Source organism: Moschus berezovskii, chromosome 11 (assembly GCF_049115385.1).
Source record: "Moschus berezovskii isolate FMDL1 chromosome 11, NW_MosBer_1.0, whole genome shotgun sequence".
Lineage (NCBI taxonomy): Eukaryota > Metazoa > Chordata > Mammalia > Artiodactyla > Moschidae > Moschus > Moschus berezovskii.
The window spans coordinates 93,305,109-93,332,017 of NC_142470.1; the positions used below are offsets into that span (position 1 = coordinate 93,305,109).

General features: G+C 36.0%; 1 protein-coding gene across 9 annotated transcripts in view; it reads right to left on the minus strand.

Annotated features, from left to right (window-relative positions):
* BIRC6 (baculoviral IAP repeat containing 6) overlaps positions 1-26,909 on the minus strand; it is a 220,187-nt gene that overhangs the window by 23,133 nt on the left and 170,145 nt on the right. For 8 of the 9 annotated variants that reach the window (XM_088841556.1, XM_055400471.2, XM_055400470.2 and 5 more), the window contains 3 exons: positions 20,875-21,085; positions 1,927-2,072; positions 1,170-1,280 (listed from right to left, as the gene is read on the minus strand). In XM_088841556.1, coding sequence (XP_088697682.1) covers positions 1,170-1,280; positions 1,927-2,072; positions 20,875-21,085 — 468 coding nt within the window. Of the gene's footprint in view, positions 1-1,169; positions 1,281-1,926; positions 2,073-4,695; positions 4,869-20,874; positions 21,086-26,909 lie in introns of those variants that run through there. The other variant, XR_016038617.1, reaches the window with a different exon arrangement.

Sequence of the window (26,909 nt, forward strand, 5' to 3'; positions counted from 1 at the left end):
ACAATTCTAAATATCTAGAAAAACATTAAAACTACATTTTAATTATAATTAATGCAATAAATTTTACCAAGAACTTAAAGTGCAAGGTCCTAGGCTTAGTTCTTTGGGGTAAATAATAAATTATTGTCTGTGTACTACAAATATACTATGTCTCAGCAAGACTTCTGAATAGTTTCAATTAGTAAATGTGTAAACCAGAGCTATTCATCTGCCCAACTCGACTGCTTTTCACATAACACAGGGAAAAATTTCCTTTGAGTTTTATAAATAGCAATTCACCAGATACACATATGGCCTATTGCTATGCCTGGAGGAAATTTTTACATCATATATTTACATTTAGACTTAAAGTCATGTCCAACTGGTAGAGTTTATGATTTTAAGAGATATGAGGGAAGCCTCCTACTGACTAACATTAATCAAAGCTTATGCCCTGTGACTCTGACAGTATGACATAAATCTACATTTTTGGGGGGAACTCCTACTTTCCTGTTCTTTTTAATATAGTCAATGTCCTTTGGGCTGGTTCTCAAGAAGGACAAAATGAGGGACATATAATAACAGTTAAAAGTGGTTATTAAAACTTGGAAGTTTAGTGTTTGTTTATAGACCAGCATGTTATGAAGTGATTTTTTCATCAGTCCTTAAAGGCTACAAGAGAACTATGCGTAACTACCTTTTCTAAAAGTAAATCCCATGGAATTCTAAAAAGGTTTAAGAGTCACAGACTTAGTTCCAAGTCCCAAGTTTTGGCTTCCTTCAGGCAAGGATATAGAGACACAGAGAGGTAAAGAAAGAAAACCACTTTCTGCCTGTTTGTTAGACATATGGCTTTTTTTTCCCCCTAGGTTTCTACTGAATCATGATTCCCAAACATAACTGTAAATACAGCTATAAATTCAGAGACAGAAAGATGATAAAAATTTTTGCATGTGTTCTTGCCTGGAAAATCCCATGGACAGAGGAACCTGGCAGGCTATAGTCCATGGGGTCACGAGAGAGTTGGACATGACTTAGTGACTATACATGCATACATACATACATAGAGTATATGAATAATTCATGGTAAAAGCAAGTTTGAAATTCTAATTTTACTAGAACATATTTCGACAGCACCATTACAAACTATGAATTGAGATCAGAAAATGAAGATTATGATTTCAACTTACCAAACTGCAATTTCTTCATGACAGCCACATATTTTTCTTCAAGTGATTTCAATACTGATAAAGGTTTGGGTTTCATAGCCACCTTCTTTGAATATTCACCTAGTTTTTTTTCTGTTATTTAATATTTCAAGATAAATTAAATAAGTACACATTTTGAAGAGTAGAACAAAAAAACACCGTATACTTCTAGAGATCAAATTTTGAATGCCAAAAAAATTACCAAACTCTTCATAATTATCTTCCTATTATTCCATTTTAAAATTAAAAGATTTCTTTCTATTTCATAAGAATAACTAATAAGGCTAAAAATCTTATCAACTTTAAAGCTTAAATTCTTAAAATGCTATAAAGATTTTATCCATTCAGGCAAAAGTCACAGAAATGAAGCAATAGATGATGCAGAATCACTTATATCTTCCATTGTTAATATGTGAAAATGCCAATTTTAATTTAATGTACTATTTGGTATCTAATACAATTGCATTTTTCAATTTCATAACTTTCAATGGGAAGAAAAGAGAAATTTATATTGCATGCTGTCAGCCTACTAACAGTCTTAGACACCATATGCAATAGAGATTAATATTTTAAAATTAGAGACTATTCATAATTAACTTGAAAACATGACACAGCAGAATCTTTAGGTAAATAACTTGCTGGAAAACCATTAACAGAGGGACGAGAATGCAGTTTTCAGTAAGTAAATAAAACATCTTTGTATCAAATGAAATGTAGCAGAAAGGGACAAGTGCTGTACCTTGATTTGCTTGCCGCAAACTGGTAGTGGCTGCATAAACGATCTCAGCAGTCTTCTGAATGTCTGGCACCAAAAGAGTAAGGCCTTCCGGCTCTTGATCAGATGCATCTGGTTTTACTCCTGTTTTAACATTTTCCCTTTTAGATCTGAAAAAGTGTTTTTAATATGGAAAGAAATGCAAGGAAAATTAAGATTTTAGTCTTGAAAAATAAATACTTCCATAAGTAACAGTGGTTAAAAATCAACAAGATATTGTGCATTTCATTTGATATACACATGGTATATACCAGGAGTGGTTCAAATTAGATTCATTTTTAAGTCATAGGATGATGCCTAGCACAATAACTGAAGTTTCAGGTGGGTTGTCTCTTCATATGCAAAAACAGACAAAAGTTAAACACAGACACAAGTTAAACACTGTAGAAATATACTATAAAAGACTCCGACACCAGTTATGTCCTTTAATTAATATCCTCACAAACACATTTACTGACACTATATACCTTGAAGTAGAGACATCACTTCTGTATCTAAAAGTAACAGATCCCCTGCTTTCTATGACCTGGGAACCAAAGATCCATAGGTAGTTTTTCATTTTAATACTATTTGTATTTCACTTAAGAGTATATTAAATTTCCAAGATGGGGGGAGAAATATTCCAGAATAAAGTTTAAGTTCACTACTAGGTAACTCAATTCATATGTGCTCCTATACACTCTTTCTTTAAACACTTAAGTCTTAGAGCATAATCATTTAAAAGATATCCTTCTGTTGCTCCCTATTCAGGGTCTAGTATATACTCAACTCAAATTTTCTAGAAGAATGCTGTAGTATTTTATTAACAAGCTTCACTAAAAACAGCAACTAAATCAATTTCATTTTTCTTTCAACTCTCAGAACATTTTATTCAAATCATCATTACACCACTACTTAGATACTAAAAATCTACATCTTTGTTAATTACTTAAAATGAACTAAAATCACATATAAATAAATGTATTTAAAATATTTATGCTAAGGTATGATCTAGACTATGTATCACTTATTTTTATAGGTTGTACACCTACTAACAAAAGGATGTGGCTATCATATTAAAATAACATTTAACAAAGATGGGCATGGAGCCTTAAAGAACTTCAAAAAAGATTAATAGAAGGTAGAAGAGTCCTTAACAAAATAATATTAAGCAATCTATGTCCAAATGAACTGTTCTTTATCACAAAGACAAAAATCTGTTCAGAAGCAATTCTGTGCTTAACTTTAGGTAGATAATAAGATGTAAATTAAGAGAAGCCACTCAGGTGGATAACAAAGGTAAATAAATGGGTTTAGTGTTATGTCTGAGTTCTGAACTGATCTCTACACTATGTGAAAAAACTAGTATCCACAGCTACTTTTAACCACAAGGTATATACTATCTCACCTGGCAAGATGATTTGGCTTAAGAACCATAATGTGTCACTGTTTTATTGCCTTTTCTCCTGTGTTCTCTTCCTATCTTCCCTGATGTATATAGCAGTCACAGAGAACACATGGTCAACTAACTCTCCTTTGCTACTCAGAAACCGCTTGGTAGAGTTGTATATATTATTTTCGTCATTAACTTCTGTGTGTAAATGTGTATATGATCATATATGTTAGCATATATATATATAAGGAGAATACAGTGAATGAATGTTTTAAGAGTGAAACAGACATTTTACTGCTAGAGTTAAATAAGATACTGCATCTTACAGCTATGAAGTAAAGCTGGAATTACAGATTAATAATGAGTCCAATAATTTTTTAAATGAAATGATTCTGGTAGACAAGCTCAAACAGTTTCTCAAAGTCTGCATTTATCAATAGCTGTTCACAATCTGTGTGAAACACTGAGAGTCAAGAAAAAGCACATAAGCTGATTGACAGGACCCCCGCTGAATTTATACAGACTTTCTTTCTCTTCAACTGTAAATGATTCTCTTCCTGGGGCCTAAAAAATTCTTAAGTAGATATGATAACAATAGTAAGTAGTTTGAGAAAACATAAGAGTTGTGGTTATGGCTATAATAAAATAAAGATGGTTTACTAAATCTATCATCAGTCAGTCTATCCATTAGACTCTCAATAAAGATTTCACTTAAAGAAATGTATCTTGACAAGCAGAGAAGGAAGATTACAGGAGCGAAGCTTATTTTTCCTGAATTAAGGTACTTTCTCCGTGAAGAAACAAGAACCTCTGGCATGGAGAGTAAACTTCATCAATGCAATTTAGAGCAAGTTTACCCTTGGGAAACTGATTTTAAATTTCATGAATACCAATTCATGAATACCAATTACCTAACTCTAGTTTTTAAAAGATGACTAGTAGGAAAAATCTCTATTTTTAAAACAGTACAAATAGGATGAAAATTTGGGCAACAATATTTTAAAAATAGTGCAAAAGACCACAGAAGTCTTAAAGATAATATTTTTTACACAAAATGCATGAGAGAAATAATCATATACATCATGAAGATAAAGGTTGAATCATAAAGCAGACATAATTAGACCTTTACTGTAGGTCCTAATGAAATTTTTTTTATATGGATAGTCTTTTTGACAAAAACATACAGGAGAAAAAGAATAAATTTCAAAAGGTGAATACATGAAGAACACAAACTACCTGCCTAACGATAACTACAACTAGTCATTGTCTGACATTAAACTACAGACAGTAGTTTCTTTCTATAAAAGTTGCAGGTTACTGTCAACCCATATGTAGGCCCAGCTCATGAAAAAAGGCCATACCTTAGCTCACATCCTGAAGTCTGTGTGAAAAGCTATTTGAGTTCAAGGCACCTAGCTGGAAGTAGATCTCTGAGACTGACAATGGATCCAACATGGTAAAAGCAATCAGCGACGGCCGCTACCATGGTATCCGCTGCTTTGTGCATACGTTGAATCTGGTTGTGATCACTGCCCTGAAGAAATACGAGGAATCAACTGAAGTTTCTACTATTGCAAGAATTATCTGCAAACATTTTCCACTATGCTGTGAATTCCAACTAAACAACTAAGAAATTAAGCAAATTTTGGCTCTGTGACATATAGTCTACACTAGGATGTGAGCAGAATGGGCAAATCTTTCTTGTGCAAACAAAAAAAATAACCCCCAAAACTCATCATTCAGTTATATTGGACTGTCTCTGCAAATACTACTACCCAAATTAAGCTAGATATTTGTAAGGCTACAAAATATCAGAATTATGTTCCCTTATAATGTATAAAATGAAAACAGCTTAATATAGCTATTTTCTTGGTTGAACATTGGGAAAGACCATTTCAATCCCCTGCACTCCTAATTCTGAAGTCATAACTATCACAGTTGAAATAAACATTTAAAAAGCAGAGTCACATTGAAGAAATAATCAGGACACCATATGCTGAAATGTCCAGATTCAAAAGTATTAAGAATTAGCATCTTAGAGGAAGACTCTAAAACTACAAGAGAATAAAACTTCTACATTTACCTTAAAACAATGTGTTATAATCATAGTCCACAGTTCTAAAATTCTTTGCCAAGAATTATAGTTTAAAATAAATAAATAAAAGTAAGCAGAAAGATTTTTTTAAATATTACTGTGGAGAATTATTTGCTTCTTATGTCTACAGACAACATGAAAATAATTTTTGAAATTTACCACTAAACAGGATAAAGACTTTTGTAAGATGAATGCTTTCCATACTTTTTTTAAATCTTAGTTTTTAATTCTAGATTCCCTTTTATTTTTACTTAAATTCTTTCCAAATGGAAGTAATAGTTTTAGGTTTCATTGGAAGTAGAAAATAAAATCTTCTTTGTCTTAACTAAAGCATAAATGAGCAATAGGAGAGATGGGACTATTTAAAACAGGGGTATGAGAAGCCTTTGAAAATAAAACTTTGACTTCTAGATTAGATAAAAATATAATAATTTTTAGGTCAGACTAAACATCACAGGACAAATAATGATACCATGTGCTGCTGTGAAATGGAGTTGCCACAAGTAATACGTATCACCAGGGGACAATCCAAATGAGGCTAAAAAGAGATACTAAAATATAGGTTGGCATTGTTGTCTCCATCACCAAGTAAAAAAGGTTGATGAACCACTTTAAGTTTAATCACTAAAAGAAACTTAAATATATATATATGGTTGCAACGAATGCTTTTTGGCTAAGAAATCAGGTCTTTTTTATTTTGTAGGTAGGTTTGACAGAGGAAAAAGAAGACACAGGAAATGCTTTTCCAACAAAAACAAAAGTAGGAGGACTGGAACTGAAATTTCTTTCTCAATCAAAGCATTAGAGGAACTAACTTAAAGGAATTAAAATTAGTTTGATGCCTTTTAAGAAGTAAATCAATTAATTGTGGATAAAAAGGAATTGGGGATTTCTACTGGAGAATTCAGTTCTTTTAAAACTGAATGAACTTTGCCCCAGAAGACACTTTGGAGAGCCAAGAGAATCAGAGCTGCTTACTTTCATGCTGTTAAACAGAAGTTCAATGTCAAGAACATTTGTGTCATATTCTTATTAGCAATTAAGATTATTTGACTGACTATTCTTATTCTTGTTCTCACTCATGCTCAAACTGAGTCTTTTGTTTAATGCTTACGATTCAGTTAGTTAGGCCCGAGAAGAAATAAAATCTTTGACAGAAAACAGCAAAATTCTGTAAAACAATTATTCTTCAATAAAAAATAAATTAATCAAAAAAAGATTATTTGCCTGACAGAAAGTCCTTTTTTTCAAATTTTTGGTGAAACTATTAAATACTAAATATACAAAATATGATTATTTGCCTACTGGAGTCTAGCAGGAAAAGTCTGCACAGAAGATCAAGGACAAAATATTTGCCTTTGCTCCTGCTCCAAGCAGGCTGTGAAGTGTTACACTTACTCTAAAGTGAAACCAAATAACTATGGCTATACTATGTCTTCATTTTGAGATAACAGAGGCTGCAATGGCTAGCAGAAGATGAATTTCACAAAGAATGGTACTTAAAGCTGAAGAGCTCACACTTTCACACTGTGATTATTTTGTGGGCAACAAAATGGATTTCCACACTAGATAATTATATTTCAATTCAAGTGGAAACAATACCTATGTTAAGATTTAAAGTATTACATAACTCATATGTAATATATTAGAAGTCATATGCCACAAATCCCTTTATTAATGGAGGTAACAGAATTGCTGTCAAGTTCTTTCTTTTTCAAGAATCTAAAGAGTTAAAGATATTACAAATATAAGACATATTAACATAGTAACAAAATTTAGAAGGTGGAAAATAGGATGTGTTGGAGGGTAGGAAGAGGTTTCTTTAGCAACACAGAGCAAATGATTTTTTAAAATATTTATTTATTTATTTATGGCTGCACTGGGTCTTTATTGTCGTATGTGGGCTTTCTCTAGTTGTGGCGACTGGGGGCCACTCTCTCATTGTGGTTGGATTCTCCTGTTGCCCAGGCTCAGCAGTTGTGCGACACAGACTTAGCTGCCCCTCGGCACGTGGAATCTTCCTAGACTAGGGATTGAACCCATGTCCCCTGCATTAGCAGGTAGATTCTTAACCACTGGACTGCCAAGGAAGTCTGAGAAAATAATTTTATCTCCAACACACCACCCTGATTTATGCAAGCAGATAGCAAATCAGTTTGAAAAAATCAGTAGAGAAAAAGTATTAATACATACAACAGTAACTAAGACATTTTCATAGGAAAGGTTTTAATTAATTCTATAAGCAAAAAGCAAAAAAATCAAATGGGTAAAGTTGACTTATTCCTCATTTAAGTGATAAGTACATTAAGTTGCTACCAGTTCATGATCTATAGACCAAAAAACAGTTTACCTTACTTAGTGAACCTTGGTAATCTAGTAATTATTCCTTAGGCGTAATCAAATGGCTATGCATATCTAATAAAATATGCTGCCTTTTAACATCTTATAATAGGGCTAAGTTAAAAATTCTTTAGAATGAAGAAGAAAATATATAAAAAAAATTCTGCAGAATCTGTATTATTGTATATACTTTTTATATTACCAAAAGTAAAATTTTCAATTAAAAAATTTTACTTCATTGTCAATATTAAAAAAATTTATGTATCTTAAATTTCCAAAGTCAAATCAGAAACAAGTTCCCATCTCCCATTTCTAATTATTCACTGATGTATGAGTCAAACTGCTCACTGGAAGTTCAATTTAGAAAATAAATATACTTGATTGCTTCCCTGGTGGCTCAGATGGTAAAGAATCTGCCTGCAATGTAGGAGACCCAGGTTTGATCCCTGCGTTGGGAAGATCTCCTGGAGAAGGGAACAGCTATTCTTGCCTGGAGAATTCCATGGACAGAGGAGCCTGGTGGGCTACAGTCCATGGGGTCACAAAGAGTCAGACACAACTGAGCAACTAATTCTTTCACTTTTTCACTATACTTGATTGGGATATTAGGAAATCTGAGGTCTAATCATAGCTCTGCTACTAAGCATCAGAGAACGTGGAACAAATCACAGTATTTATGGGCCCTGTTTTCGTCTTTTATAAAAAAGGGGATTTGAACCATATGAACTCTAAACAGTGTCCCTTATAGCTCTAAAAACCACAGATACTATGAAACAGGTTACTTATTGTGATGTGCCCAGATTTGTTACAAACTAAATCTTACTTACCAAGGGACTTCAAATTCAGTTATTAAGATTGCTGGAGATTTTGCTAGAATATAATGAAAACTGACGAGAAACACAATGCTTATCTAATGCAATCTGATAAGGAATAATCATTTCATATGTTATATTACTGAGGTAGGAGCATTACGTTAATTTATAATTTTTAATGAGTTTCTGTTAATCGCTTAAATAACAGAATAAGCTATATTTTGATACTTGATCTAAGTATTTTCCAGGAACCAGCGAAGGCTCAAGTCTACCTATTATACAAGTATGAAACCTAAATGATCAATGAACAATTTTGGTAAAAGGTACCAGCAGTATATAAAAAAGAAGTATCTGGACTTCACAGGTCAGTCAATTTGCTTTCTTCATAAATATAGTTTTTGATAATGAACACCACAGGCATCAGGAAACTGGGGTGGCTAAATCCCAGATTTACTGCCTAATAATAATTATTTTTAAACGTTAAATTTTACGTGATAGTTTCATTCCCTGTCAAATAAGAATAATCTCTTGCCTAATCACACAGAACAGAAAAACTTAATAATATACCAACTGTTGAGGCTGTATATCCTACACAAAAGTTATAATATTACTTCCTTGCTGTAAAGTAATTAGCCTCCAATTAAAATAAATAAATTTTTTAAAATATATTACTTCCTTGCATTTTTTTGTATAACTATTTGCTATTATATATTTATTACAACTACCCACAATTTAAAGCAGTTTGGCTTATTGTCTAGAAAGAAGGGAAATTAATAAAAGCACACAGGCTAGAATATAAATACTACACTAATCACATTATTTCAAACTGGCTGAACGAAAGGAATTCAGGCAATACATCTACCTACGTCATTAATCTGATAGGTATGAAAATTCATTTTCACAAGATTTTGATCTCTTATAACTGTCATAAAATTTAAGTGATAGTGACCTTGATCTTATGTATAATAAACAACTAATCACAGGTGTATTTGCCACATATCTAACACAGATTATAACTTTAAACATCCTTTATGTCCTATTTCTGTACATGATGGTATTCTCACATGCCTCCCCCAACAATGCCTCTCTTTCTTTTTGCCCCTAGCGAACTACTACTTCCACTGCTTGTGGATCTAAAAATTAAAAGTATTAAACACAAAAATCATCGAATTATAAAACTAAAGAAAAAAAACAGAAATTGAGACTTTCTGCATAAAATAAATGAAAACCTGGTAAATTTTCTCTGCATTAGGCATGAAAGAAAAGTGTTAATATTGCTATACTGAGGGCACCTGAAAACTGGAATATTTATGATGATCAAGTTTTCAGAAACTATGCTGGAGAACGAATTCTACTTATCCTTTATGACAAATGTTTAAATTTTTGTTCTTCATAAATGTTTATTACATCAGTAGACAGGCCAAAGAATGTTTTTATTATGGAAGTCCTTTGATTTTTTTATTGAAGTGATTAATAAGAGGTGGCTTTTGAGTAATTTCTCAAACAAAAGTAAATAAACTACTTAATGCTCCAATAATGCAGAAGAAGATGAAGTTGAACAGATCTATGAAGACCTACAAGACCTTCTAGAACTAACACCCAAAAGAGATGCCCTTCTCATTATAGGGAACAGGAATGCACAAGTAGGAAGTCAAGAGATAACTGCAATAACAGGAAAATTTGGCCTTGGAGTACAAAATGAAGCCAGGCAAAGGCTAACAGAGTTTTGCCAAGAAAATGTACTGGTCATAGTGAACACCCTCCTTCAACAACACAAGAGACGAATCTACACATAGACATCACCAGATGATCAATACCAAAATCAGACTGATTATATTCTTTGCAGACAAAGATGGAGAAGCCCTATACAGTCAGCAAAAACAAGACCAGGAGCTGACTGTGGCTCAGATCATGAACTCCTTACTGCCAAATTCAGAATTATATTGAAGAAAGTAGGGTAAACCACTAGACCATTCAGGTATGACCTACATCATATCCCTTACAATGATACAGTAGAAGTGACAAACAGATTCAAGGGATTAGATCTGATAGAGTCCCTGAAGAACTATGGACGAAGGTTTGTGACACTGTACAGGAGGGAGTAATCAAGACCATCCCCAAGAAAAAGAAATATAAAAAGGCAAAATGGTTGTCTGAGGAGGCCTTACAAATAGCTAAGAAAACAAGAGAAGCTAAGGAGAAAAGGAAAGATATACCCATCTGAATGCAGAGTTCCAAAAAATGCAAGGAGAGATAAGAAAGCCTTCCTCAGTGATCAGTGGAAAGAAATAGAGGAAAACAATAGAACGGGAAAGACTAGCGATCTCTTCAAGAAAATTAGAGATACCAAGGGAACTTTACATGCAAAGATGGGCACAATGAATGATAGAAATGGTATGGACCTAACAGAGGCAGATGATATTAAGAAGAGGTGGCAAGAATACACAGAAGAACTACACAAAAATATCTTCATAAACCAGATAACCACGATGTTATGATCACCCACCTAGAGCCAGACATGCAGGAATGCAAAGTCAAATGGGCCTTAGGAAGCATCACTACGAACAAAGTTAGTGGAGGTGATAGAATTCCAGTTGATTTATTTCAAATCCTAAAAGATGATGCTGTGTAAGTGCTGCACTCAATATGCCAGCAAATTTGGAAAATTCAGCAGTGGCCACAGGATTGGAAAAGGTCAGTTTTCATTCCAATCCCAAAGAAAGGCCATACCAAAGAATGTTCAAACTACCACACAATTGCACTCATCTAACACGCTAGCAAAGTAATGCTCAAAATTCTACAAGCCAGGCTTCAACAGTACATGAAACATGAACTTCCAGATGTTCAAGCTGGATTTAGAAAAGGCAGAGGAACCAGAGATCAAACTGCCAACATCCGCTGGATCATCAAGAAAGCAAGAGTTCTAAAAGAACATCTATTTCTGCCTTATTGACTATGCCAAAGCCTTTGACTGTGTGGATCACAACAAACTGTGGAAAATTCTGAAAGAGATAAGAATACCAGACCACCTGACCTGCCTCCTGAGAAATCTGCATGCAGCTCAAGAAGCAACAGTTAGAACTAGACCTGGAATAACAGACTGGTTCCAAATCAGGAAAGGAGTATGTTATGGCTACATATTGTCACCCTGCTTATTTAATTTATATGCAGAGTAAATCATGAGAAAAGCCAGGCTGGATGAAGCACAAGCTGGAATCAGGATTGCAGGGAGAAATATCAATAACCTCAGATATGCAGATGACACCACCCTTGTGGAAGAAAGCGAAGAAAAAATAAAGAGCCTCTTGATGAAAGTGAAAGAGGAGAGTGAAAATGTTGGATTAAAACTCAGCATTCAGAAAACTAAGATCATGGCATCCAGTCCCATCACTTCATGGCAAACAGATGGGGAAACAATGGAAACAGTGGCAGTTTATTTTTGGGGGCTCCAAAATCACTGCAGATGGTGACTGCAGCCATGAAATTAAGACACTTGCTCCTTGGAAGAAAAGCTATGATCAACCTAGATAGAGTATTAAACAGCAGAGATATTACTTTGCCAACAAAGGTCCGTCTAGTCAAAACTATGGTTTTTCCAGTAGTCATGTATGGATATGAGAGCTGGACTATACAGAAAGCTGAGTGCCAAAGAATTGATGCTTTTGTACTGCGGTGTTGGAGAAGACTCTTGAGAATCCTTGGACCTCAGGGAGATCCACCATTCAATTCCAATGGAAATCATCCCTGAATATTCATTGGAAAGGCTGATGCTGAAGCTAAAACTCCAATACTTCGGCCACCTGATAGGAAGAAATGACTCACTGGAAAAGACCCTGATGCTTGAAAAGACTGAAGGCAGGAGAAGAAGGGATGACAGAGCATAAGATGGTTGGATGGCATCACTGACTTGATGGACATGAGTTTGAGCAAACTCTGGGAGATGGTGATGGATAGGGTGGCCTAGTGTGCTGCAGTCCATGGGGTCACAAAGAGTCAGACATGACCGAGCAACTGAACTGAAAACTACTTAATGTTATTGGGGCAAATGAAATTAATTAGAACCAATATTTAAGCCAACCACTTCCCCATTTTTGTTCAAATTATTATAAAAAATTTCAATTGAATAAGAAAAAAGGGCAAAATTTCCTTATGATGGCATCCTGAAAAGTTCCAGTTTGTTTAAATTTTAAATAAGAGATGATGTTACAAAATGGCCAAAGTAGAAAATTACATTTACGTTTATAGGACAGTTATGTTTTCAGAACTATCTAAAACAGGTGTACAAAACATATTATATATTCAGAAAAAATGAATTGCTGAAAAGATCCTTATAATTAACTATCTAAATCTTGCCTGTTTTAGACAAAAGATGCAAAGTGCTGAACGTAAAACATATCTATATTGAAGTAATACACTTTGCCTAGTCTTTAGTGTTTTCTAAAGGAATGTTGCATTTCCCTTGTGGTTCAGCTGGGAAAGAATCCACCTGCAAAGACACCTGGGTTTGATCCCAGGATTGGGAAGATCCTTTGGAAATGGGAATGGTTACACACTCCAGTATTCTGGCCTGGAGAATTCCATGGATATTTAAGGGCTTCTATGATAGCTCAGTTGGTAAAGAATCTGCCTGCAATGCAGGAGACCCCAGTTCGACTCCTGGGTTGGGAAGATCTGCTGGAGAAGGGATAGGCTACTCACTGCAGTACTCCTGCGCTTCCCTTATGGCTCAGCTGGTAATGAATCTGCCTGCAACATGGGAGTCCTGGGTTCACTCCCTGGGTTGGGAAGATCCCCTAGAGAAGGGAAAGGCTACTCCAGTGTTCTGGCCTGGAGAATTCTATGGACTGTCTGTTATCTCTGATTTGTCTTAATATAAATGCTCATTAATATAATCAGGCAATAGCAATGTCAATTTATTTATGTTAACTATTAGATTCAAATTAACTTTATATAGTTAAATATAAATTGTGAATCTTGAGAGAATTTATTAGGAGAGGTGCAGACAGTAAAACTATAGACTTGTGAATAAAAGAATATTAAAACATTGTCATCTTTAGGAAGTTCTTGAAGCAATTTGTATAGTAAATACTTAACAACTTTTTTAAAGACAGACTAAATCACAATAAATTACTCCTAGTTGCCACTTTGCCATGTCAACAGGTTAATCTTGCCAGGAAAGATGAACATAATAAACTACAAGTACAATTATTCCTTGAATAGAGCTCTTCTTTACACCAACCTCATTCAATTCAGTTCAGTCGCTCAGTCGTGTCCGATTCTCTGCTACCCCATGAATCACAGCACGCCAAGCCTCCCTGTCCATCACCAACTCCCAGAGTTCACTCAAACTCATGTCCATAGAGTTGGCGATGCCATCCAGCATCTCATTCTCTGTCGTCCCCTTCTCCTCCCGCCCCCAACCTTTCCCAGCATCAGAGTCTTTTCCAGTGAGTCAACTCGTCGCATGAGGTGGCCAAAGTATTGCAGTTTCAGCTTTAGCATCAGACCCTCCAATGAACACCCAGGATTGATCTCCTTTAAAATGGACTGGTTGGATCTCCTTGCAGTCCAAGGGACTCTCAAGAGTCTTCTCCAGCACCACAGTTCAAAAGCATCAATTCTTCGACGATCAGCTTTCTTCACAGTCCAACTCTCACAACCATACATGACCACAGGAAAAACCATAGCCTTGACTAGACGGACTTTGGTTGGCAAAGTAATGTCTCTGCTTTTTAATATGCTATCTAGGTTGGTCATAACTTTCCTTCCAAGGAGTAAGCGTCTTTCAATTAGAGTACTGTAATTATCGGTCACCAAACTAATCCTCACCCACAAGAGATAATAATTTTATTATTAAGGTATAATTATAATCGAGAAAGTCTGAAACATATCTTACAGTCTATTATTTCAAATACTAAAAGTCAGAAGGTACTTTTCAGATATATGTATTTGTGTGCATATTACATGTAATGCATGCAAATATAATAGCAAAAACTCCTAATTACAGAACTAACAGCTTTAAAAGGCGTTCAGTTGCATGGTGTTGTTCCACTATGCCAACAAAGTTTCTCCTCTAAGCAATCATTCTTACTGAAGCCTTTGGATGCATAGACAGTTTGTTAATATGGTTGTAATGCAGTATTGGTTCTACCTAGTCTACTCCTCAGCAGACCACGTGAAGGAAGGCAACCCAACTAATACATCTCCAACACATTGCTTCACTCAAGCATTACCTGAGTTAATCTTTATTAAAGTACAAGTGCCCCTGTGAAAGACTAAAGGGTCATTTGCTTCTTTATATAAATTTTAATAACCCAGGAAAGTATTCTGAAATAAGAAGTCTGCCTTGAAGAAAAAGAACAAAATCATGGAACATCATAACAGATGTAGTTATAAAATGCTTCACTACACAGACAGCCAGAGGAGGACACTGGGTATCTTAGTGAGCAGGAAAGTGAAAAATAAAAAGAGAAGCATGTTAAGTTAAGAACCAGCTATTCTTGAAAATCTTAAAGTGAGGATGAAAACCAACATACCACTCTAAATTGCGGTCACACATAAAACAAAAGCTAGGCTAGCTTGGCTTCTGCTAACTTTAGTTTCTCCCAATTAAACACAGATAAAAGGCAGAAGAGGGCTTCCCAGGTGGCACAAGTAGTAAAGAACCTGCCTTCCAATGCAGGAGACATAAGAGATGCGAGTTTGATCCCTGGGTTGGGAAAATCCCCTGGAGGAGGGCAAGGAAACTCACTAGAGTATTCTTGCCTGGAGAATTTCATGGACAGGGAGCTTGGTAAGGTACAGTCCATAGGGTCTGGACACAACTGAAGCGACTTAGCATGCAAAAGGCAGAAGACTAACACATGAATGGACAGGGTCCCAATCCTTTTAAATTTTTAGTTTTTATTTGCAAAATGCCATTACTTTTAGAAGACCTGAAGATATATCCTATTAGTAGAGTTTCCCAAAGCTTGACAAAACATTAAGTGGCAATTAGACATTGTATTAGTCAACTGAATCAAGAGTGAGAAAATGAGAGTCTTTTACCAATGAAAACAAAGGTCTCAGTAAGCCTTTGGTAACTACTGATTTGCTAAATCTTCTTTCTTAAAACAGAAAACAGGCCAGACAGTGGAGTCAGACACTAACTTTTAAAGAATTCAGTGTATTGACTTTAACACTTATCATTTGCCAAATGATGGCAAATGATACTGACTTACTTTTGGCAGTTGATGCTGGTTCTTCTGCGATGTTAGTAATCTGAAATTTCCTCTTTAAATAAATGTTTGGTTTAATTAAGTTACCCGATCTAAAGAAAGATTCTACCAAAAGCACAGGTGGTACAAGATTTGAAAGTTCTTCCTCATAATGTTGAAGCTCTGACAAGAATTTCTACCAAAAAAAATTTCCTTCAATTTTCAACCATGAAAATGGTTTGGTTTATTTGATCAGATTAAGAAAAATCCCATTATTACATGACACTCTTTTTAGATTTAAGTAAGTTCTAAAATAATACAGATAAAAGGCTCCAGAAAAATTAAATCTAAGGCCTGCTGCTGCTGCTACTAAGTCACTTCAGTTGTGTCCGACTCTGTGTGACCCCACAGACGGAAGCCCGCCAGGCTCCCCTGTCCCTGGCCTACTTACTGTCATATAAGTTCTCTCCATATACACAACTTTAGTTCAATGACAGCTTTAAGGAAATAAGCTGCAAGTATGGAGCCCACGTGCCACAACTATTGAAGGCTGCATGCCCTAGATCCCATGCTCAATAACAAGAAAAGCTACCACAATGAGAAGCCTGCTCGCCACAGCTAGACAGCAGCCCCCATTCACCACACCTAGAGAAAAAGCCTGTGCAGGAACAAAGATCCAGCACGGCCGAAAAGTGGAAAAAAAAAGAAAAAGATTTTAGAATCTCTGTTAATTATTGTTAGTCTCTTTCAAACCAACAGATGATCGTTTTCTGTATTCAGTAAAACAACCCAGTATGATTAGTACTGGAATATTTCTGCATAGGATTAGACTTCCGATTCTTGTATACTAACAAAGGAAACCATTTATCCTACAGCACTTGCACTTTTTGAAGGAGATCCCTAGGGATAAATTTGCAGTCACTGATATTATTAACACATAGGCAGAATAATGTAGTTAATAATTAATTTAAAGCCTGACTTACATTATTGCTTTTATAAAGTCAAACATCTGAATCACAGAAAGTATTTCTACCCAGGAACTAACTGTCTTTATAAAGTCCACAATATTAGAGCAAGAATCCTAATGGACTCAAATCCTCAGTCCCTGAACGGTAGGATGGGAGAGGATACACACAGCTCAACTGTTAAGACAGAAAGGAAGAAAATCTCTTCTATGGCAATTCAGTCTTCTAACTCCCACCCCACCATTCTGCTACACTGCAAGATGATCTTTTTTATAATGCAAACCTGAATAGATCTCCGCTGAAATCCTTTCAAGGGTTCATCACATCTAAAAACAGGTACCTAAGAAGTTAGGTTTCCCTGATGGTTAAGTCAGTAAAGAATCCGCCTGCAATGAGGGAGACCTGGGTTTGATCCCTGGGTTGGGAGGATCCCCTGGATGAGGGCATGGCAACCCACTCCAGTACTCATGCCTGGGAGAATCCCCATGGACAGAGGAGCCTGGTGCGTTACAGTCCATGGGGTTGCAAAGAGATGGACACAACTGAGCGATTAAGCGCAACACAGCACAACTATGAAGTTCTTCAAGCCCTCGTTTTCCTCTCCAGCTTCATTTCCTACCCCCACCTCCCACCCAAAGGACACCCAGGCACACCAAACTTCTTCATTCTTTACATTTTCCTTAATTTTCACGGCTAACATTCCTCACACAGTCTGGTATACCAGGCCCCTGCATCTCTTATTTAGCCAATTCTTACATAATCCTTGGGTTTCCAAAACTGACTTGATGCTCCAATAATGTGTTAAATTTTCCATATATCATGTACTTGTTATTAAAACTAATTATTGTTTCCCACATTATTTGTCAGCCCCCTGGAAAAAGGCCTAATTTTCTTGTTATGCTCTGATGAACATTCAATAAACATCTGTTGAAGGAACAAAATCAGTCATGCTCTTGTGACGAAGCCAGATCTCCCCTATCTGAATATAACTGCAAGTTTCTAAAACAAAAATTCGATAAAAGAAAGATAAATGATCTGCCTTTTTAGTGTCTTAATAATATTCTCCTATTTCCTCTTATAGAAAGTTTCAGACTTGAGGCGGTAGAGCCAGCAAACCTACATCACCTACATCATTCTTTTGAGTTTTGAGATCAACATTAGCTGAGTTTATGTATTGTCCTCAAGACAGAATAATCTTAATTAGGTTATTCCAACCTGTGAAAGTAAACTTTGGACTTGAGCAAAACATTTTAATTTCCTTCATCCACAAAATATAAAAACTGTAAGTATAACATATATAGAGAAAACAATTTCAATGTAAATGATTACATGTAAGCACAGTTATCATCTAGAGACTTGCATTACAAAGAGAATCTATTTTTTCTTTATCTAAGATGACCAAAGAGTGCTAAGTTAAAATTTCATTTGGAAGGAAAAATAAAATGCATGTGTTTTATGTAAACTTGGCTTTAAGAAAGGAAAAACAAAGAGTAACAAATGAGAAATAACAAGACAAAAAAAAGGCAATAGAATAAATACATGAACATAATTAGTAAACTAGTATGTCTACTAAATAGATCTACTTTATTTACCCTAACATTTTTTTCCCAGAGCCCCCAGGTACAGACGTGGCCAGGACTTCACAAAGAATCACCCACAGGCACAGTACCCTCCCCACTTATTTCTTACTGAGAAAAAGAGACAAAAATAATGTAAAAATGTTCTGAGCTGTGGTACACCTACACATTACTTTCAAAATCATAACTACAAACCTGATGAAGCACTGAAACAATACTCTAAAAATGATACGCAAACAAAACATATTTGCCTTGACTATTCTGAGTATCCTGGTTTTGTGTTGTTTTTTTTAAATACACTTGGGGGTTGGGTAAACAGGTAGAAGGGAGGGGGAGGGGGAAGCTTTGCATCTTGAAACAGTGTTAAAAATAAATTTAGGTCAACTTCAGTGAGTATAAACTTTGCAGGAAATTGTACTATACTGTTCACTTTATTAGAGTTCTATACGGATGAAAATATGAAAAGAAGTGTATCTTAAGTTTTGACAGGCTAGAAAAAAGCATATTTTCCCTTCTGGGAAGTGGAAAATGAGTTCTCAAGGTGCCAAAAGTTTGAAAGGAAAGAAAGAATGTTATGTACATCTTTGTTGGCTTATTTTTCTAACAGAGGCTGTATTTTCTACATATGTAAAAAAATAACAGATACCATGAGGGATCTTCATGAAACATATTCAAACTCTTATGTAAAACTCTCTCAGTGTTTCTTTGTCAGATACCGTGAGGGATCTTCATGAAGCATATTCAAACTCTATGTAAAACTCTGTCAGTGTTTCTCTGTCAGTAAAACAGCTTTTAAAAAGTTAACTGCACAAGGTTACTGTAAAGATAAGATAAAAAATGAAATGGCCTCTGTGAACAGTCATTATGATCTTTACATGCATGTTTTGCTGGTACAGAATTTAGAAGTTTGAAGTGTCATTTTTTTTGTTATTGAAAGATTTTGAAGAATATCCTTTTCCAGGTAACCAAGTAGAAAAATAGAGTTCCTGTTAAATGAAATTCAGTTATCCTTCTCTGCAATTAAGTTTTTGTAGTCAATCATTACTTAACACATTTTATGCAGTTAAAAAAAATTATACTGCATGTTATATGAACAGTATAGTATATACATTAATTCAAGAACAGGATATACATTACTTTATATACAATAAAGTAGCAAAAAAGGCAATCTATTTGTAAACATTCCAGTAACTTAGCTCAATTAGAAAAGAAAATCAGACCTTTAGTCTGATAATGCCACATTATTTTGTATAATTATGTTAGCTGCCTAGGTTACCAGTTAGGAAGACTTTTGCTGTAATGGAAAATGAGACCAAAGACAGCATTATTTTCTTCTCTACAACAGAAAAAAACCTCACACTATCAAAGAAAATATACGTTTACATTTTCCTTCCCTTGAAAGAGTATGAACCTACATCTTTTTATATTGCTACCAACTGGCACTTCTTTAATCTCCTCTCTAATTTATGATTTTTATTGCCTGGCAGTGAGCCACTAGTTTCTAAAGTAATAATGATAGTAAAATAAAGCTAACAGCGTCAGGATAATCTGAGAAGCTGATCTCTCCTGAGAAATGGAGGCTGGCATTCCTCCAATGACCAATTCTCTGACAACACATTTGATGTTCTGTGATTCTCAAATTTTAGGTTATTAAAAAATTAAGTGAGAACAGGTAAGACAAACATATTGCAAAGATGAAAAAGAAGATTAACTGATTCAAAAGACCAGTAAGAAAGGAATAAACTTCCTCTAGCCTAATTCTGAATTTTTATGCAAACATCAGAATTTATGTCATCTCTTTTAAGTGAAACTGACAACCACTAGACAGATTCTGCTAAGAGAATGGAAAAAGTTACCAGGAAAAGGTTATTTTTAAAATTTTTGATGAGAGAACTCATCATCTGATTTCTAGCAAGGTATAAACTTAAACCAAAGAGTCATTTAAAAATTCAATTTTCTACGAAGATAAAATACAAACTTTATTATAACTCCAACAAATAAATCCTCTTCTTCTCAAAAACATTATAGCATAAATTATAATGTATGTATCAAAATGAAATAGTAGTAATCCATAAATCCAACAGTTCTATGAATCTACTCTGCAGAGATTTCCACAGATCCCAAAAGATGTAGGAGGTTGTTACAAATTATAAACAACCCAAACTCCACGAAAAGATGGGTAAGTAAAATACAGCATCTATACACAATGCATAATCATAAATATTAAGAACAATATTAGCAATATGTATTTACTGAGAGTGAAGGTGTCTTCCACCTCAATCTTGAGTGAAACTAGCATCTATTTGTATAATAGGTAAAATGTGATAACATTTAACAAAAACTCTACCTACAGCTATAAGATCTTAGATGGAGATGTCTGATAAGCCACTGTGACTAAACATTTGAGTGTAGGATTTGGTGGATACTTTTTCTTCATAGTTTTATTTATAGCTTGTGCATATGTGTATTTAATCAGCATGTATCATTATTTTTAAATGAACAAAGTTATTTTTAAAAAGATCATAAAAGTCAAGGTCAAAAGAAATGAACAGTACCTTAAACGGTTGGTGTAGGTATCAACACAGGTCTTCATTTTGGCTAATAACGTGCCAACGGAAGTCTGACACTCTGACTGCTCTTCTTCCTCTTCACCACTCTCTGTAGAGAGAGGCAACAATAGCGGAACCATGCACGCACAGGAAGCGATGGCCCGGAGCAATTCCAGCAGCGCTCGATAGAGCGGCACGTGTCGTGCCATGTCGAGAACTGTGAGAAGGAAGAGAGGAAAAGTATAAGATGAGCCCATGTGCAATATAAAAGTTAAGTCCTCAGCAACGGAGCTTCTACTTCAATCTTGAGATTAACTGGTAGGTTGGTAAATGGACTGAAGCAGATGTTTGTGAAGCATCAGTGTATAGAATTCAACGGGCACTTTTAGGGAACAACAACAGAAAAATGAACATGGCACAGAGCTGGCAGAGAGCAGGAAATGTAATTAAGTAATTTGCTACTTGTTTTGGGCCGGGCTGGGTCTCTGTTGCACTGTGTGGGCTTCGTCCATTGTGGGACACAGGCTCAGTAGCTGTGGTGCTGGCGTTCTCTAGTTGCAGTGCTCAGGCTTAGTGGCCCTATGGCATGTGGGATCTCAGTTCCCCAACCAGAGACTGAACTCGTGTCTGCTGTATTGGAAGGCAGATGCTTAACCACTGGATCACTAGGGAAGTCCCAAGTAACTACTCAGTTATATCACAGATAAAAATAATTAAACAGTCCAAATAATATATTAGGGCAGTAATTACATTTATTAGAATGACATGGAAATATATTTTTCAACTTAAATTGAAAGGAAACCATTTTCTCTTAGGTAAAACAGAATGATACAGCCACAGTTTATCAAAAGCAAAATTCAATAAATCAACCTGTTAGGGAAAAAAGAAAGTTGACAGTGCTAGCTGTTAGTTATCAACTACAAATCAAATGAATTTTTTTCTTAAAACTACATGCATCTAACAGTGGATTCCATGCTCTAAGAACATGTATTGCTTTTAAAGCTTTCATAAAATGCTTTGTTAGGTTATATGGCTTCCTCCCAAGTGGAATTTTCCTTTTGTGAATCATGTGAGTTAAGGACCTAACAACATTTTTCCAATAGCAGTTACTGAACAAAGTAAATCCATAGCTGTTTTTTATTATGTTAGTTATTCCTTAATTATTTAATGAAAACCTACTGGTGGACAGGCTGGGAATATAGCAGTGAAGAATACAACCAAAAATCCTTGCCTTCACGTAGCTTACATTCAAGGTAGAGAAGACCAAGTGAGTAAAAAATTTTTTAGACATTACTAAGTACACTGAATGCTAAATAGAAGATTGAAACAGGGAAGGAGAATTAGGGAGTACCAGCTTGAGGAAGAAATTGTCTAACTGCCCACAGCACTATACTGGGGTTGGATATGGGGAGGGATGAGGCCTCATCCAGGAATTCTGGACTTTGTTTGGCAAGGTATGTAAAGGGATGGCATAAAAAATCAGTTCTAGTAATGTGAAGACAGTGAGCTGTTCGGAGTTATGGAGGAGTAGACCCTTGTTTCACACCTTCCAATAATGATGCAGAGAACAGGGGTAAAAAGTATGACTGTTCATTCTTTCCTTACTTACTTGACATCTTACTCTCCATCTTTAAACTTAAAATTTGCAGGTGCACATGCTCGGTCACTCAGTCCTGTCTGACTCTTTGCAACCCCATGGACTGTGTAGACCACTAGTCTCCTCTGTCCATGAGATTTTCTAGCCAAGAATACTAGAGTGGCTTGCCATTTCCTTCTCCGGGGATCTTCCCAACTCAGGGATTGAACCTATGTCTCCTGTATCTCTTGCACTGGCAGGCAGATCCTTTACCACTGAGCCATATATTTGGTTATATTTAAAGCTTCTTTTTTAATTTATGACCTAATGCTACTTCTTATTATAACTCTATACTATAACATAGTACACTATAGTTTTCAGGAAATTCAAATTAAACTCCCAAGTTATAAAAAACAAACCAAAGTTAATTGATGGGCACAACATTAATATTTGTGAGGATATGAAAAGACTAATGTAAACAGGTGGACATGCAAAGTGATAATGAATTTGACATTATTTTACATGCCCATATTCTATGACAGATGCTTCCTTCTGCCTAGGCCTCACTTATGGAACAGAGAATCTGAATAGATAATTCTCCAAAAATGAGATATAAATAGCCAATAAACACAGTCATTAGTCATCAGTTCAGTTCAGTTGCTCAGTCGTGTCCGACTCTTTGCGACCCCATGAATCACAGCACGCCAGGCCTCCCTGTCCATCACCAACTCCCAGAGTTCACTCAAACTCATGTCCACAGAGTCAGTGATGCCATCCAGCCATCTCATTCTCTGTCGTCCCCGTCTCTTCCCACCCCCAATCCTTCCTAGCATCAGACTCTATTCCAGTGAATCAACTCGTCGCATGAGGTGGTCAAAGTATTGGAGTTTCAGCTTTAGCATCAGTCCTTCCAATGAACACCCAGGATTGATCTCCTTTAGAATGGACTGGTTGGATCTCCTTGCAGTCCAAGGGACTCTCAAGAGTCTTCTCCAGCACCACAGTTCAAAAGCATCAATTCTTTGGCGATCAGCTTTCTTCACAGTCCAACTCTCACATCCATACATGATCACGGGAAAAACCATTGCCTTGACTAGACGGACCTTGGTTGGCAAAGTAATGTCTCTGCTTTTTAATATGCTATCTAGGTTGGTCATAACTTTCCTTCCAAGGAGCAAGCGTCTTTTAATTTCATGGCTGCAATCAGTATCTGCAGTGATTTTGGAGCCCAAAAAAACAAAGTCTGACACTGTTTCCACTGTTTCCCATCTATTTCCCATGAAGTGATGGGACCAGATGCCATGATCTTTGTTTTCTGAATGTTGAGCTTCAAGCCAACCTTTTCACTCTCCTCTTTCACATTCATCAAGAGGCTTCTGAGTTCCTCTTCACTTTCTGCCATAAGGGTGGTATCATCTGCATATCTGAGGTTATTGATATTTCTCCCAGCAATCTTGATTCCAGCTTGTGCTTCTTCCAGCCCAGCGTTCCTCATGATGTACTCTGCATATAAGTTAAATAAGCAGGGTGACAATATACAACCTTGACGTACTCCTTTTCCTATTTGGAACCAGTCTGTTGTTCCATGTCCAGTTCTAACTGTTGCTTCCTGACCTGCATACAGGTTTCTCAAGAGGCAGGTCAGGTGGTCTGGTATTCCCATCTCTTTCAGAATTTTCCACAGTTTATTGTGATCCACACAGTCAAAGGCTTTGGCATAGTCAATGAAGCAGAAATAGATGGTTTTCTTGAACTCTCTTGCTTTCTCCATGAGCCAGTGGATGTTGGCAATTTGATCTCTGGTGCCTGTGCCTTTTCTAAAACCTGCTTGAACATCTGGAAGTTCACGGTTCACATACTGCTGAAGCCTTGCTTGGAGAATTTTGAGCATGACTTTACTAGCGTGTGAGATGAGTGCAATTGTGCAGTAGTTTGAGCATTCTTTGGCGTTTCCTTTCTTTGGGATTGGAATGAAGACTGACCTTTTCCAGTCCTGAGGCCACTGCTGAGTTTTCCAAATTTGCTGGCATATTGAGTGCAGCACTTTCACAGCATCATCTTTCAGGATTTGAAATAGCTCAACTAGAATTCCATCACCTCCACTAGCTTTGTTTGTAGTGATGCTCTCTAACGCCCACTTGACTTCACATTCCAAGATGCCTGGCTCCAGGTGAGTGATCACGCCATCGTGATTATCTTGGTCGTGAAGATTTTTTTGTACAGTTCTTCTGTGTATTCTTGCCACCTCTTCTTAATATCTTCTGCTTCTGTTAAGTCCATACCATTTCTGTCCTTTATCGAGCCCATCTTTGCATGAAATGTTCCCTTGGAATCTCTAATTTTCTTGAAGAGATCTCTTGTTTTTCCTATTCTGTTGTTTTCCTCTATTTCTTTGCATTGATTGCTGAGGAAGGCTTTCTTATCTCTCCTTGCTATTCTTTGGAACTCTGCATTCAGATGCTTATATCTTTCCTTTCTCCTTTGCTTTTCGCTTCTCTTCTTTTCACAGCTATTTGTAAGGCCTCCTCAGACATCCATTTCGCTTTTTTGCATTTCTTTTCCATGGGTATGGTCTTGGTCCTTGTCTCCTGTACAATGTCACGAACCTCCGTCCAGAGTTCATCAGGCACTGTATCAGATATAGACCCTTAAATCTATTTCTTACTTCCACTGTATAATCATAAGGGATTTGATTTAGGTCATACCTGAATGGTCTAGTGGTTTTCCCTACTTTCTTCAATTTAAGCCTGAATTTGGCAATAAGGAGTTCATGATCTGAGCCACAGTCAGCTCCTGGTCTTGTTTTTGCTAACTGTATAGAGCTTCTCCATCTTTGGCTGCAAAGAATATAATCAATCTGATTTCGGTGTTGACCATCTGGTGATGTCCATGTGTAGAGTCTTCTCTTGTGTTGTTGGAAGAGGGTGTTTGCTATGACCAGTGCGTTCTCTTGGCAAAACTCTATTAGCCTTTGCCCTGCTTCATTTCGTGCTCCAAGGCCATTAGTCATCAGGGAAATGCAAATTAAAACCACCATGAGTTACCTGCCATCTTATATGCACTAAGATTGCTATAATTTAAAAAGTAAAGAAATAACTTATTACCATGTGAACCAGCACTTTCACTCCTAAGTAAAAACCCAAAGCAACTGAAAGGAGGAACGAAAATAGTACTTGTACACTCACACTCACAGTATTCACAATAGCCAAAAGGCATAAACAACTCAAATGCCTATCAAACGAGTAAACACTGAAGAAGAAAGTCAAAGGACTGACAGAATCAGACTTCAAAACTTACTATAAAGCTTCAATAATCAAGAGAATGTAGTACTGGTGAAAGACAAATAGATCAATGGAACAGAAACAATAACAAAACGTGTACATGAAGGTTTGAAGAAGCTTTGCTCATAACTTCCCCAAACCGGAAACAGCCAAGATGTTCCTCAAAAGGCCACTGGATAAACAAACTGTTGTATAACCATACAATGGAATATTATTCTGCAAAAAAAAGAAATGAGCTACAAAACTGAGAAAAGACATGGAGGAAACTTAAATGTATACGTACTGCTTAGTAAGAGAAGCCAATCTGAACAGGTTTACAGTGCATGGTTCCAACTAATGACATTCTGAAAAAGGAAAACTATGGAGCCAGAAAAAGGATCAGGGGTTACTAGAGGTTTCACTGGGGAGAGAGAGAGAAGGGGAATGAACACACAGAACACACAGAATTTCTTAGGGCAATGAAACTGTAATGATACTGTATGATATTGTAATGGTGACACACACAATACTAGGCATTTGTCAAAACCCACAGAACTGTGTAACACAAGAGTAAACTCTAATATACCGACTTCAGTTAAAAATATGTCACTATTAGTTTATCAATAGTAAGCACCACGTACCACACTAATACAGATTATCAGGTGGCTCAGCGGTAAAGAATCTGCCTGTCAAAGCAGGAGACGCTGGCTCAATCCCTGGGTCGGGAAGATCTCCTGGAGAAGGAAATGGCAACCCACTCCAGTATTCTTGCTGGGAAAATCCACGGACAGAGGAGTTTGGCGGGCCGCACGTCCATGGACTCACAAAGAGTCAGACACAACTGAGCACACATACACACCACGCTAATACAAGATGTAAGTAAGAGGACACTATGAGTGGAGGGGCAGGGCAATGTACCATCTGCTCAATTTTCTGTAAACTCAAAGCTCCTTTAATCTTAGTATACTGATTAATTTTTTAAAACATTAGTCTAACAATTTAAAAATAAACTACCTAAAACTAAAATATTTTACATGAAATTATACAACAATAGAAGTAATCCAAGACACACTAATACTTTTTTAAAATAAACGGTTATAAAGTTATTAAGAACAACAAAAAAAAAAACCCCACAAAATGAGAAGCTACTTCTCCATTAGCCAAATAAAGCTGAGGACAGCCTACATGCTAAAACTCAATACAGA